General features: G+C 46.1%; 1 protein-coding gene across 4 annotated transcripts in view; it reads right to left on the bottom strand.

Moving 5' to 3' along the window:
* EPG5 (ectopic P-granules 5 autophagy tethering factor) overlaps positions 1 to 11034 on the bottom strand; it is a 54469-nt gene extending 43435 nt beyond the window's left edge. For all 4 annotated transcript variants that reach the window (XM_059837031.1, XM_059837029.1, XM_059837030.1 and 1 more), the window contains exons 1-6: positions 10914 to 11034; positions 6408 to 7325; positions 4053 to 4296; positions 3090 to 3226; positions 2422 to 2529; positions 1371 to 1444 (exon numbers count right to left, since the gene is read on the bottom strand). In XM_059837031.1, coding sequence (XP_059693014.1) covers positions 1371 to 1444; positions 2422 to 2529; positions 3090 to 3226; positions 4053 to 4296; positions 6408 to 7325; positions 10914 to 10961 — 1529 coding nt within the window. In that variant the 5' untranslated portion in view covers positions 10962 to 11034. The remainder of the gene's footprint in view (positions 1 to 1370; positions 1445 to 2421; positions 2530 to 3089; positions 3227 to 4052; positions 4297 to 6407; positions 7326 to 10913) is intronic.
* Positions 11035 to 13100: the final 2066 nt, after the last annotated feature.

Consider the following 13100-nt stretch of genomic DNA (forward strand, 5'->3'; position numbering starts at 1 on the left):
CCGAGGGGCTGGAGTGTGTCCAGGGCAGGGAACGGAGCTGGGAAGGGGCTGGAGCCCCAGGAGAGGCTGAGGGAGCTGGGAAGGGGCTGAGCCTGGAGAAAAGGAGGCTCAGGGGGGACCTTGTGGCTCTGCACAACTCCCTGCCAGGAGTGCACTGTCCCCCCTGGGACAGCCGGGGAGGGTTGGACTCTGCTCCCAAGTTACAAGTGAAAGGACCATAAACAGCCTCAACTGGCACTAAAGGAGGTTTGGATTAAATATCAGGGAATTTTTTTTCATTGAAATTTGGTCAGGCACTGCAATAGATTGTTTAGAGCAGCAGAGGAGTCAACATCTCTGGAAGTGTTCAGAAGGCTTGTGGATGTGGCACCAGAGGACACACGGTTCAGCAGTGGACACAGTGGTTCTGGGTTAAGGGTTAGACTCAACAACCTTAAAGGTGTTTCCCAACCTAAACAATCCTGTGATTGTAAATGACTCTGGATAACCTGGTTTCTGACATGCAGAAGCAGTAAAACACAAGCCTCAGCTCTTTTACCACTAAGAGCAGACCCTGCAGAGGCTCTGAGTTCTGGTATCAGCATTTAAACAGCACCCCAGACACATTAAGTTGGCCCTTGTTCCAAACACAAGTGTAAAAACACACTGGCAACACACATTCCCTCAGGATACCCTGGTTTTCCCAGGCAGTTCTAGAAATTAATTGTAAAAATTATACCCTTTAAAATAACAGCTTTCAATAACAAGACTCCCACTTAACTCAGACCCAAGCTATCAAGATCACAGTGACAACCCTAAATACCAGCAGTTTGATTCTTTGACCTCAAGATTTGGGCAGAGGGAGAAGCAAGTTATGTATTTTATCTGGAGAACATAACTACTTTCACTTGTGCCTGATTTCATTAACTACCATCTCCAAGCACCACATTCCTACTAGATTTTTTTTAATTTTTTTTTTTTTTTAAAAGGATGAAAAATATATCAAGACATCCAATCAGGGTGTACACCATCTCAACACCTTTACTCGGGAGATTCTGTTGCAGAGACAGCATAAAAAACAGGCCATGGTGCAAAGCAAGAGATATTTTGGAAGCCACAGTAACAAAATGTGTGGGTTTGTCAGTCTTCACAAGCTATTTCACAGCTGAAAGAAAGCTGCATCATACTGTGTACAGCACAAGGAGGTACTGCCAAGGCTGAATTTTAAGAAGAATGAGTAAAAAGAGCTTGAATTAAACTGTGAATCTATTTGTGCCCACTTTTATGACTTTGCCTGCAATGAACTTCCAGAGTTCTACAAGTAGATTGTGTGTTGTGTCTTTTACTCTTAAATAATCAGAACATATTCATAAAATCATGTTCATACTTACTTGACAGGAGACATAAGCAAGGCAAGAGATTGCATGAAATGAAAGACACCCGACGGGTTACCCAAGACTTTGATCTGAAATTAAATGCAAAAATCTAAGTAAATGTAAATAAGCAAAGGGAAAATTATTCTCAGCAGAGAAATTCACATTTCTCACTAGATTTTTGTTAAGACTTAGAAGGATCCATAAAAGACAGCACCCACACCCTGGACAAAGTATTGGCATGGCAAAATATTGTGACTTGTCCAAAAGAATTACTTGGAAAAATTAAAGGAGGGGTGGGAGGGGAAAAACCCACATCAAAAGCTCCACAAAAAAAAAAAAAAAAGACAACCTCTCTTTTTGTGCCTCATGTAGGTCCGGGCACCAGTGGTAATTCAGATGCTGAGCACAGGGGAAAATAATCCATATTAGGTTAACTGGACTCAATGATATTTAGGGTCTTTCCCAAATTTATTTTATTCTACACTTCTATTGCACTGTTTTCCTTTCCTGTTTGTGTAATTTTCCTGTGACTAGATTTCCAAAGTTTTCTCCTCTTAGAAGAGCAAATATGTTCTTTGAATGAATACCCTGGTGGCTTTGGATATCCACACTCCCTCTGACATAGACAAAGTGAACCCTTTGTGCCTGAACTTTCCAGGGAAACCTGTCCCACTTCAATGTATAGGATATAAAAAAAATCTGCTCCTCCTGATCCCTTCCACAGCACAGAGCTGACTCCAATCTCACTTTTTATATACAGCTGCTGCTTCAAGTCTAAATATGCCTTCCACTTTTTGGAGAAAACTCCCAAAACCCAGTGCATAAGGCCTTGACTCCCTTTCATGGAATCTCTCCAGTCAAGAGTGAAGTGTGTTCCCCTGTCAACCAGCACATGGTCGGCCTAACATGGAAAAACTATTCCCTGACAAACCCCACACTGCCACCATGATTCCACACATCTGGAAAGGCAGTGTGGGTCATGAGGGATTAAGCAGGCACAAGACACTCTCCTACCCAGGCCACTCCCACTCCAACCTGCTGACAGTAAAGAATTAAACATTCACACCTGAATGAAAGGACAAGCCCACTCGCTGATGCCAGCTGGACACCGAAGGATGTGGTTGAAGAGGAAGAGATGGTCACCTGGACAGCCAATTCTCTGCAGCACAGACACCTAGAGGGAAGTATATTGAAATCAAGTAAATAACTCTTTTCTTTATGTTCATTTCCTTACAGTCTTGCTAACTGGAGTAATACTGTTCATTTCTCACCCTTTCTAACAAACCTGCATTTTCAAAGCATGTTACAGGAGAACAATATTTAAAATCTGTTTGCTTTCCTTATGAACCACAAACCACTTTTCTGGCATAAAGTAACTATTTTTTCTACAACTGCATTAAAATCTAATTTAATTAGAAATTGGCAAGAACAGAGGTTTCTCCAACACGGCAAGTCTGAACAGCTCTAATTTCAAAATAAGTAAAAGCAAAATGAGTATTATTAAGTTCACTGTGAGTAGTATTGGCTGCTCAGGTGCCAATCCTCACTAATGCTGCTTGAGTTTATCAGACAAGGGAATCAATTCTAAAGATCTGCTAAGAGATTCTGTTCCTCAAATATAACAAACCCCACCAAAAAAAAACGAGACAGGAAGCGAAACAGTTACAATTCCAGAAATTATTCCCGAATTCATCCTGTGTGTTGGATCAGATATATCCATGTCTACTCCCTCACCAGTCTCTGCAGCCACATGAGAAGGTCACTGTGAAACTGAGGATCTTCAATAACCCTGCGAGTGAAGCTGAAAAGGACACTGATACATTCCTTCAAGTGGCTCAAGTCTGAAGAGAGATTTTCTGACTGCTTTGAAACTGTAAATTAAAAACAGAATTAATGAAGCTTTGACAAGAAGTAGCAGCATGAACAATGGGTTTGGGACTGGACATAAAACTGCTCTCTGTGTGCAGACACCAAAACATTTCAACACTAAATCTGTCAGAAGAGGATACTTAAGAGTGCTTTGTTTAATCTTATAATTAAGCTCTGGACACTAATTATAAGCAGAATATACTATCACAAAAGGCCCTCCCTCAACATCAGCTTGTTAAGAGCCACCATCTACTATGCACATAAACTATCTGGGAGGTGGGGTGCAAAGGGAGGAGCAATAGGAAAGAAAAATATCTGGGGCAGGAGGAGGAGAAATGCTTTAGCTAAAAGATTATATTGGCACAAACTCAAACAAAACACTCAGGATGAAAACCAAAAAGATAATTCTAAATATTAAGAGCTTAAGATTTAAAATGGCCTTCCAAGAGGAAGTAAAGAGGGAAAAATATCCAGCTCATTTTAGAACTGGAAAAAGAATGGTATTAGATATTGCCTCGGACAATGAAATATTGGGAATTTGGGTGTCCCATCCACACAGTGTTTCAGTACAGTAATCAGTGTCGATCTGCAGCTCAGACAGCAGAAATCACTTCTGCATACAGCTTGTACTGCCCAGGTGATAAAGTAAAAACAATTGGACAATTTCCTGTGAGAAAAAAGTTTCACTGATCCCTACAGAAGACCAACAGTTTTTTGTAGCAGAGGAGAAACACTCGAGTACACAAATTCCACCACAAGATCCTGAAACTGCAGCCACACAAGGTGCTGGCTCCCAGGACTGGGAGCAGCCCCGACCACCAAACACACCTTGTTCCTGCTGCTGCAGGGCCACAGATCTCAGCAGGGACGAACTGCTGAGCAGCCTGTAAACATAGGACTCCACTTGCAAGCGGGACAGCACCGAGGTGTAGGAGTGCAGTGCCAGGGTCTGGTGCACGTGCTCTGCTTTGGCCTCAAACAGCTTCTTCAGCTCCCCCAGCACGCCCTCGTTCAGCTCCACGGTCTGGTAGCGGTGGTGGCCTGTCACCTTGCACTGATCCGCACACACACCCTGAAAAGAGAGCAAATATTTTATGTCAGTACCTCTGACATTTTGTTGGGTCACCCTAAATGAAATCAATCATGGTATAACCCTCTCTTAAACAGATTACAAGGCTTTCATAAAAGGGGATACTTCATAAATAGAAAAGACAAATATTTGGCAATATCTTATGCACTTTTTAGAGGTAACAACCACTGAAGATTCATAGCCTTGACTTCTGAAGAAAAAATATTTTATAAACCCTCACTAACTCAGGTTTGGAAACAGCAAGCAGTTACTTGCCTGCGGCACTGAGAGATATGAACAAAACCAGGTGTCTCACTCCCAGTGATGCACCTGCTCCTTAGTTTACAGATTTCCATATATTTGGACCTGCTATTTTAAAGCTAAAACATTCACTGGAACATGATAAATATTTCCCAAACTCCCAGGACTAATAATTTGTAGCAATTCCCTACTGCATGATTAAAATATTTTCCTCTGCCTCATCTCTACTTCTTCAGCACAAGAAAAACACAATAAATAACATTCTTGCTATTCCTACAATAAGTAACATTCCTGTTAATATTTTATGCAATCAGGAAACATTCCTAAGAACCAGCACTGTGAAAGATTACCTGGAAAGCATCCCTGTATTTTCTAAATTAGTAGAGTAAGAATTTTAAATTGGTATAAAGACAACAATTATTCTGTATACACAATAAATATATAGTGAATTGGGATGAAATAAAGCAAGTAGCAATCTTACACAACTCCTATGATGGCCTTAGAAGATGCAAGAGTGAAGCCAAAATTGCTTTTGGTACAGAAGATGATCACTGCAAACCTTAGAATCCAGTGCGGCTCAGTGTTATTCCCCAAGAAAAAGGACAGTATCCAGGTATGTTCAGTTCCTCAACTCTGATGAACTGCACTTACAGAAAGAGTAAAATCTACCCTATGCATAGGTGTCCAGCATCTTTAGACAATTTTGATGATGTGTGGGCTATAAGCAGCATCAGAACAATTTCATTCACTCCCACTGTAATGCTGAGCTCCAAAGGCAAGTGTCACAGAAGGAGTCTGGGGGAAAGCTTTTCTGATGTGTGCCCCAAAGAGCTCCAAACCTCTGGTTTGCAGACAAAAATGTTACAGAGCACCATGCCCATTCTGGAGGTATGAAAAACCACAGCTACTCTTATAGAACAAGCTATTGTAAGTGGATGGCCCTAATGATCCCTTTGAGCTATGGGGCTACTCCTGAGCACAACTCAGCTCCCTGCAGCAAGAATTACATCAATGGAAACTGTCCCTACAGTTGGCAGCAGGCCAGATGGCATCACTGCTACAGTCACTCCACCACCGTCCCCAGTGTCTGCTTGCAGAGCTGGGAACCTTCACATGACACCATAGACAGAACTGGGTGTACACAGCTCATCCCTTCTGACCCCAGAAAGAAATCACCAACATATACCCACTGCCCTGCACACATCAGAGATTAAAAATCAAAAAACAAACTGTCTTAAGTCTCGAGAGGATGATATTCTGAAGTACTGGGGGGTCAATGGAGAGACTGAAAGAAAAGGCAATAATCTCTGGACGTGGAACTTTAGAGCCAGAGGAAGCAAAGAAGTCAGTAAGAGGACTGGAGCCCCTTCCCTATGAAGACAGGCTGAGAAAGCTCAGCCTGGAGGAGTGTAGAGTATGTGGCCCTGTAGGCCCCTTCCAGTATGTGGAAGGGGCCTACAGGGAAGCTGGACAGAGATTCTTCATCAGGAACTGTAGTAACAGGACAAGGACTAAAGGGATTAAACTGAAACAAGGGATAATTTAGGTTAGACATTAGGAAAAAAAAATGTTTACTGTGAGAGTGGTGAGACACTGGCACAGGCTGCCCAGGAAGGCTGCCTCAATCCTGGCAGTGCTCAAAGCCAAGTTGGATAAGGCCCTGAACAACCTGGTCTAGTGGGAGGTGTCCCTGCCCATAGAAAGCAGGGTTGGGATTAGATGATTTTAAAGTCTCCTCCAACCCTTAACATTCTGTGATTCTTTTACAACAAAACACCTTAACTATGATAAACCCAGCAAGTAAAGTTAATTTCCAAATAGTATGGGTTCAAAAGCAGCTTCAGCAACAGCACCTGCACAGTTTTCTGTTGTTCCTTGAAAGTCCATAATCTCCCCTTCACATTTTGGCAGTCTGTTGCCATGGCCTGCAGCTCTGCCTCAGCCAACAGCAGCTGCTTCCTGCAGCGCATGTAGTTCAGGAGCAGCTCATAGAACTCGTGCCTGTCCTGGTGAGCCACGCTCTCAAATTCCTCGGCATAGGAGTCGACGTTCTCCAGCCAGGAGCAGGGCTCAAAGATCTTCAGCTGCTCCCTGGTGAATGGCACCAGCTCTGGCTCAGAGGGCAGCTCTGGGTACAGCCTCTCGTGGTGCAGCAGGGGCTTTACTGCCATGATGGTGGGCTTCTCGTAGGACAGCTCCAAGGACAGGTCGGGATAAACCAGGCGCGGAACACGCACCTTGGATTTCTCAGGGCGCTGTGAGGTGCTGAGAGGAAGCTTCTCTGAAGAGCAGGAGAGAGGATCTCTAAAGTCTTGTCGGTTTTCAGCTCTTCTGCCCTGTACAAAGCCCATCACTGACAGAGGAGGAGCAGCACTGGACTGAAAGGTACTACTCAATAAGTCAAAATTTCTAGATCCACTAGCAACTGCCTCCACAGGGCTCTGAGGTTTGTCCAACTTGCTCTTCTCAACATCCCCCACACATTCCTCCTGGGAAGGATCAGCTTTGACCTCTTCTGCATCTTTGGGAGGCTCCAGAGCCACTGCCAGAGCCCCATCATTTGCTGAAGATAAACAACTTTGGGGGATGTCAGACACGTCATTTGTAGTTCTCCCATTGTCTACTTCATCTCTGAGCTGAATTTCTGTGAATTCTCCAGGATGTTCCACTTGCACTCTCCTGGCTTGAGAAGACCCTTCTGCCACAGGAGGCAGAAAAACATCATCAGGCTCTTGTACATGGGGCTCCTCACTACTTCTTTTCTTTTTTTCCTAAGAAAACAAAAAATTAACAGTGTCACTGCCAAGTGAATCTCTTCATCTTGCATCCCAAATCCCATCAACACCAAAAGTAATATTTGTCAGCATGACTCCAAAAGCCCTTTTAAACATATTAGTTTTCATAATATGAAAGATTAAAACAAATATACCAAACAAATCTTTGTTCTTTAGCTGCCCTGTGAAGACTGTCTACCAGCGTGCGGTTTTGTGCTCTTGCACAAGGCTTCAACATTTCTAAGCAAAAATCTATAAATATCACAGGACAGACTGTTTCATCAACCCAGAAAATAATCAACATAACAGGTCTCTGACACCTAAGAAGAGTTACTCAATTTCACCTATTGACAGAAAAAAGAAAAAAAAACAAAGTTACTCTGTGATCCAGATCTATCTTAAGTTTTACAGAATATTTTAGTGACTGGAAAAATATTTTCAAAACAGTAATTTCAGAAAAGCAAGTCTGGAATGTAACCCTTAGCTACATTCTAAAACCATGGTAACATCTGAACAATTACTGAAATACTTATTTTCAGCAGGCAATACACACTGGAGACGTAGAAAAACTTAACAGTGCCATTAAAACTGTCAATCAATTTAAAATTACAATTACTTTGAGGCTAAATAATTCCCATTAATTTAATCTAAGGTGTAGATTAGCTTCCTTTCCAAAAACACAGCATATGAAATGAACTAAAATTTTGATAATTTGTAAATCATTTGTCAACTCGTAAAACAAAAAATTGGCACAGTGATTACTCAATCTGTAAATTGTATAGACCTAGCACTTCACTAGGAGCAAAACTGAAGAGTTAGGTCACAGTGCTCCAGTTTTGGATGACCCAGATAAAGTAACAATGAACACAGGTGAAATGAGTACAAGCTCTTAATTTGGGGAAATAATAATAGGAAAAAGACGACAGTTTTGGAAACTTGCTTGCAGTTTCATGTATAATTTTACTAAACATCAGAATATTTTTGCCTTAAGAGAAAGCATAAATGAAAACAGCCCAAATCAAGACACTAGCTTACCTTGATCTCAAGGCTAATTTTATTCTGAATATATGGTTGCAGGTCCTTTACCAAAAAAAAAAATATTACTCTGGTTTGGGTTTCATGCTGTTTTCTGGTGTAATAAAACCTGTAAACACTTCTGATCACAAAACAGCTCTGACTCACTACCTAAAGCTGCAGGTGAGAGACTAAAAATACATCAGTGCAATTCTCTAAGCCAGGACTTGTCATAATAAGCATCTCCTGACAATTACCTCAAAGTCAAAAATGTCCACAGGATACTGTATCACTAAATCATATTTATACAGTGTATTGATCCACATACTTCACAAACACGTGCTGGTCCTCTCCCCTCTACAATCTCAACGTTTCCTCTTGCACTCCTCATATAGAATAAACTCCCTTTATCTCTCAGTATCAGCCTGCTTCCCTCCCAGACATAGCTGTTTTTAAAATTTATGACACATCTTTCAGTTCTCACTCTCCTAGGCAAAAAAAATGGCATAATCATTAAAAGAGATTTCATCTAAGAAAGAATGAGAGAAATCAAGTTCTGAACTAACATGGAGGAAAATTCTGCTTCAGCCACATATGAAAGAACCCCAGAATGGTTTGGCTTTAAGGGACCTTAAAGACCATCTCATTCCAACCCTTTCCATGGGCAGGGACACTTCCACTAGACCAGGTCACTCCAAGCCCCATCCAGGCTGGCCTGGAACACTCCCAGGGATGGGAAAATGGCACCCGATCATTAGCCTTGCCCCATTCCTGATGCTGCTGGTGCTGCACAAGTTTAACCTTGGGGCTACTATTGTCAGAAAGTCCTGGGCCCCATTCCACCACTTGGCAGCTCAGCAGCTGAGCCAGCCTTTCTCTCAGCTCACAAGAATTCCAGCTTTTCAAAGGATTACATTACAGCTTTTCCTGTGGCATGGGAATGGAAAAGTCCTCAATGTGACTGACCTGCAAACTGCATCCTCAGGCACGCCTGGGTATTAACAGAGGTGAGCACAGTAATAGCAACAGAAATACCAGAAATGGGTCATGTGTAGCACTGGAGAATTCAGGGTTCTCACGTGTGACACCTCCAGTGAATTGTTTCACAGTGAATTTCACTGTGAAGGGATGGCTGAAGACTGGAGTCACCACACACATGCCCCTAATGAAACAGCAGTGTCATCCATGACTCACCACCTTCCTGTAGGGAACTAATTCTCTTAGGCAGCAGTTTCAAGGTCTGACTGCCTTGCACACGCCAGGGGGCTGAATCAAAACCAAAACAACGACACAGTAATTCTTCTGGGATTGCTTTTCCCTGCAATCTTTCCTTGCCTTCCATTCAGGAAGCACACCCACACCTGACACTTAGATTTAACCCTGGTTTTACAGAGCACTGGTCAATTAATTCAGTGTTTTCAAAGAGCTTTGACAGCCATGACTTCAATGTCCTTCCTCTATAAGGTTGTCCATAGGGACAACAAGAAAGAGGTCAAGAAAACAAGGAAAACATTTCCAGTTTGTCAGGGAGTTCAAATCATTCCTACAAACACTCTGTGTAAAGAAAATAAACCCTTCACAAAGCTGTCAGTACTAATACCAAGAACAAAGAACATACTCAAAACAGAATAAAAACCTACGAAGAGTGATACTTAAAAACTGCAGCACCAACTTATGAGCTGGTGAAGCAGCATTATCATGTGTTACACACAGCATCATGTTCTCAGCATTTCAAAGCCAAACGCAGACAAGATGGAGTACCACAGAATCACTGAACGATTTGGGTTAGAAGGGAACTTAAAGACCATCTCATTCCACCCCCTGCCAGGGACAGGGACACCTTCCCCTGTCCCAGGCTGCTCCCAGTCCCATCCAGCCTGGCCTTGGACACTCCCAAGGATCCAGGGACAGCCCCAGCTGCTCTGGGCACCCTGGGCCAGGGCCTGCCCACCCTCCCAGCCAGCAATTCCTCATTCCCAATATCCCATCTGTCCCTGCCCTCTGGCCCTGGGAAGCCATTCCCTGGCTGCTGTCCCTCCATGCCTTGTGCCCAGTGCCTGTGCAGCTCTCCTGGAGCCCCTGGAGGCCCTGGCAGGGGCTCTGAGGTGTCCCTGGAGCCTTCTCTTGTGCAGGTGAGCAGCCCCAGCTCTGACTGTAGGACTGTCTCCCCACACTACAGTAAAACACTGTAAATGTGGGTAAGCTCCAGCGTTGCACATTCCCCCGGGTCTCCCACAGGACACAGGACCCCTGAGGAGGCCGCAGGACAACATAATAAAAACCTTGTTTACATCCTGCCACAGCACAAGGCCTGTCACCACCCTCACACGCCTGGCAAACACTACCAACCCATGAAACGGAGTGCAGGACAGCAGGAATCTTTTTACGGAACTAAAAAAAAAACCCCACAACAACATCACCCACACACGCTCCCCCACTCTCCACCCTTCACCATTAGAGGCCGCACAAACACGGATGTAAACACGCCCTGGCGCGGCCACCCCCACACGCGGATTGCTCCGTCGCCCAGCGGCGGCGGAGGACGCCCCGAGCCCCCCTCGGTGCCGTTACCTTGGGGCGGGAGCGGGCGCGGCGCGGGGGTCGCACGGCCTCGGCCATGGCCCCGCTGCCCCGCGCTGAGGCGGCACCGGGCCGCGCAGGGACTGGCGGCGGGACACGCCCCCGCCGCGCCGGCCAATCACACAGAGCGATGGGCGGTGGGACACGCCCCCTCCACGCCGGCCAATCACAAGACGCGGCTGGGGTGGGGCGTGGCCGCGGCCGTGGGGGCGGGACGGGGCGGGGCGAGGGGCCTGAGGGAGCGGGGGGAGCGGGGGGGCCAAAGAGCCTCGTTGGGGCTGGACAGACGCTCATGGGGACAGACGGACACTCCATGGGGAGAGAGAGACACTCCATGGGGACGGACAGATACTCATAGGGACACACAGACACTCCATGGGGACAGACGGACACTCACGGGGACATACAGACACTCCATGGGGTCAGACAGATACGGGGACAGACGGACACTCATAGGGACACACAGACACTCCATGGGGACAGACGGACACTCATGGGGTCAGACAGATACGGGGACAGACGGACACTCATAGGGACACACAGACACTCCATGGGGACAGACGGACACTCATGGGGACATACAGACACTCCATGGGGACAGACAGATACGGAGACACACAGAGACTCCATGGGGACAGACAGATAGAGGGACACACAGACACTCCATGGGGACAGACATGCCATGGGGACACACAGACACTCCGTGGCAACACACAGACGCTCCCTGGGGACAGACAGACACTCCATGGGGACACACACGCAGGGGGACAGATAGACACTCCGTAGGGATTGATAGACACTCCGTGGGGACACACAGACATTCATGGGGACAGACAGACACTCATAGGGACACAGACACTCATGGGGACACACAGACAGTCCATAGGGACACTGAGATCATTCATGGGAACACTTAGACTGTCCATGGGGTCACACAGGCCATCCATGGGCACACACAGAGTGTCCACGGGGGCACAGAAGCCGTCCATGGGGTGACACTGAGCATCCATAGGGACATTTAGAATGTCTGTGGGGTCACGCACACCATCCATGGGGACAGCACCCATGGGGTGACACAAGTGTGCATGGGGATACACAATACATCCATAGGGACCCACAGACCACCCACGGGGACCCACAAGAGCATCCATGGGGACACACAGACCACCCACGGGGACCCACAAGAGCATCCATGGGGACACACAGGCCATCCACAGGGATTCACAAAGTGTCCATGGGCACACAGACCATCTGTGGGGGCCCCACAAGACCGGCCCTAGGTGAGTGGGGTCTGCTGTAGGGATGCAGAAACCAGCCCTAGGGACACACAGATTATCCATAGGGACTGACAGACGCTCCATGGATGACCAGGGCCTACTACAGGGACCCAGAGATCATCCACAGGGACATATAGGCCATCCATTGGGACTGACATAGGGACAAACAGACCTTCCACAGGGACAGACTGCCCAGAGGGACTCACAAAGTCCACAGTGAACCAGAGACTGCTATACAGACTCCAAGACTGTCCATAGGGCCGGCCCAAGCTCCTGCCACAGGGAATGTGGGATGAGATGCCAAGCCCCCACTAGCGAGGATGGGGAGTGTGAGGTCACTTCTCTCTGCCCCCAGGCATGAGACACCTCCAGCACAGCAGGAATGCTGGCTCAGCCCCAGACTAGGAACTGCTGTCCCCCAGAGCCCTGTCCTGGCACCCAGCCAGAGCAGGAGTGACTTCCCCCAAAGCCCAGGAGGATGAGCCCCCACCCAGAGCTCCGTGGCACTGTACATCAGTCCCGTTAATGGCCTTGAACAGGCACTGTTCTCTCCCTGGAACCTTGCAGCTAGGGCTTGAGAAGTCTTTATGTTACTAGTGTAACCTGGAATTTGTAGTATCTATGGGAAAGGTAAATGGACGTGGTTGTAGGGGGACACCTTCCCGAGCACCCCGATTTGGGATTACTTCTGTGCTTTTAGTAAATGTGCAAGCCAAGTTTTAGCCTCACCGGGCACATCAACATCCAGGAAAGCCAAACAGCATCTATCGTGCTCAATCAGTGGAAAAATCCCAGAAGAGAAACCATGCAAGTTTTTGCAGAGCGAACACTCCTCCAGGGCAAAGAGCCCTGCATGGCTGCAGCTCATGGCTAATGATAAACACTTCTCATGCCATTCTCT

The sequence above is a fragment of the Haemorhous mexicanus genome, chromosome Z (assembly GCF_027477595.1).
Source record: "Haemorhous mexicanus isolate bHaeMex1 chromosome Z, bHaeMex1.pri, whole genome shotgun sequence".
Classification (NCBI taxonomy): domain Eukaryota; kingdom Metazoa; phylum Chordata; class Aves; order Passeriformes; family Fringillidae; genus Haemorhous; species Haemorhous mexicanus.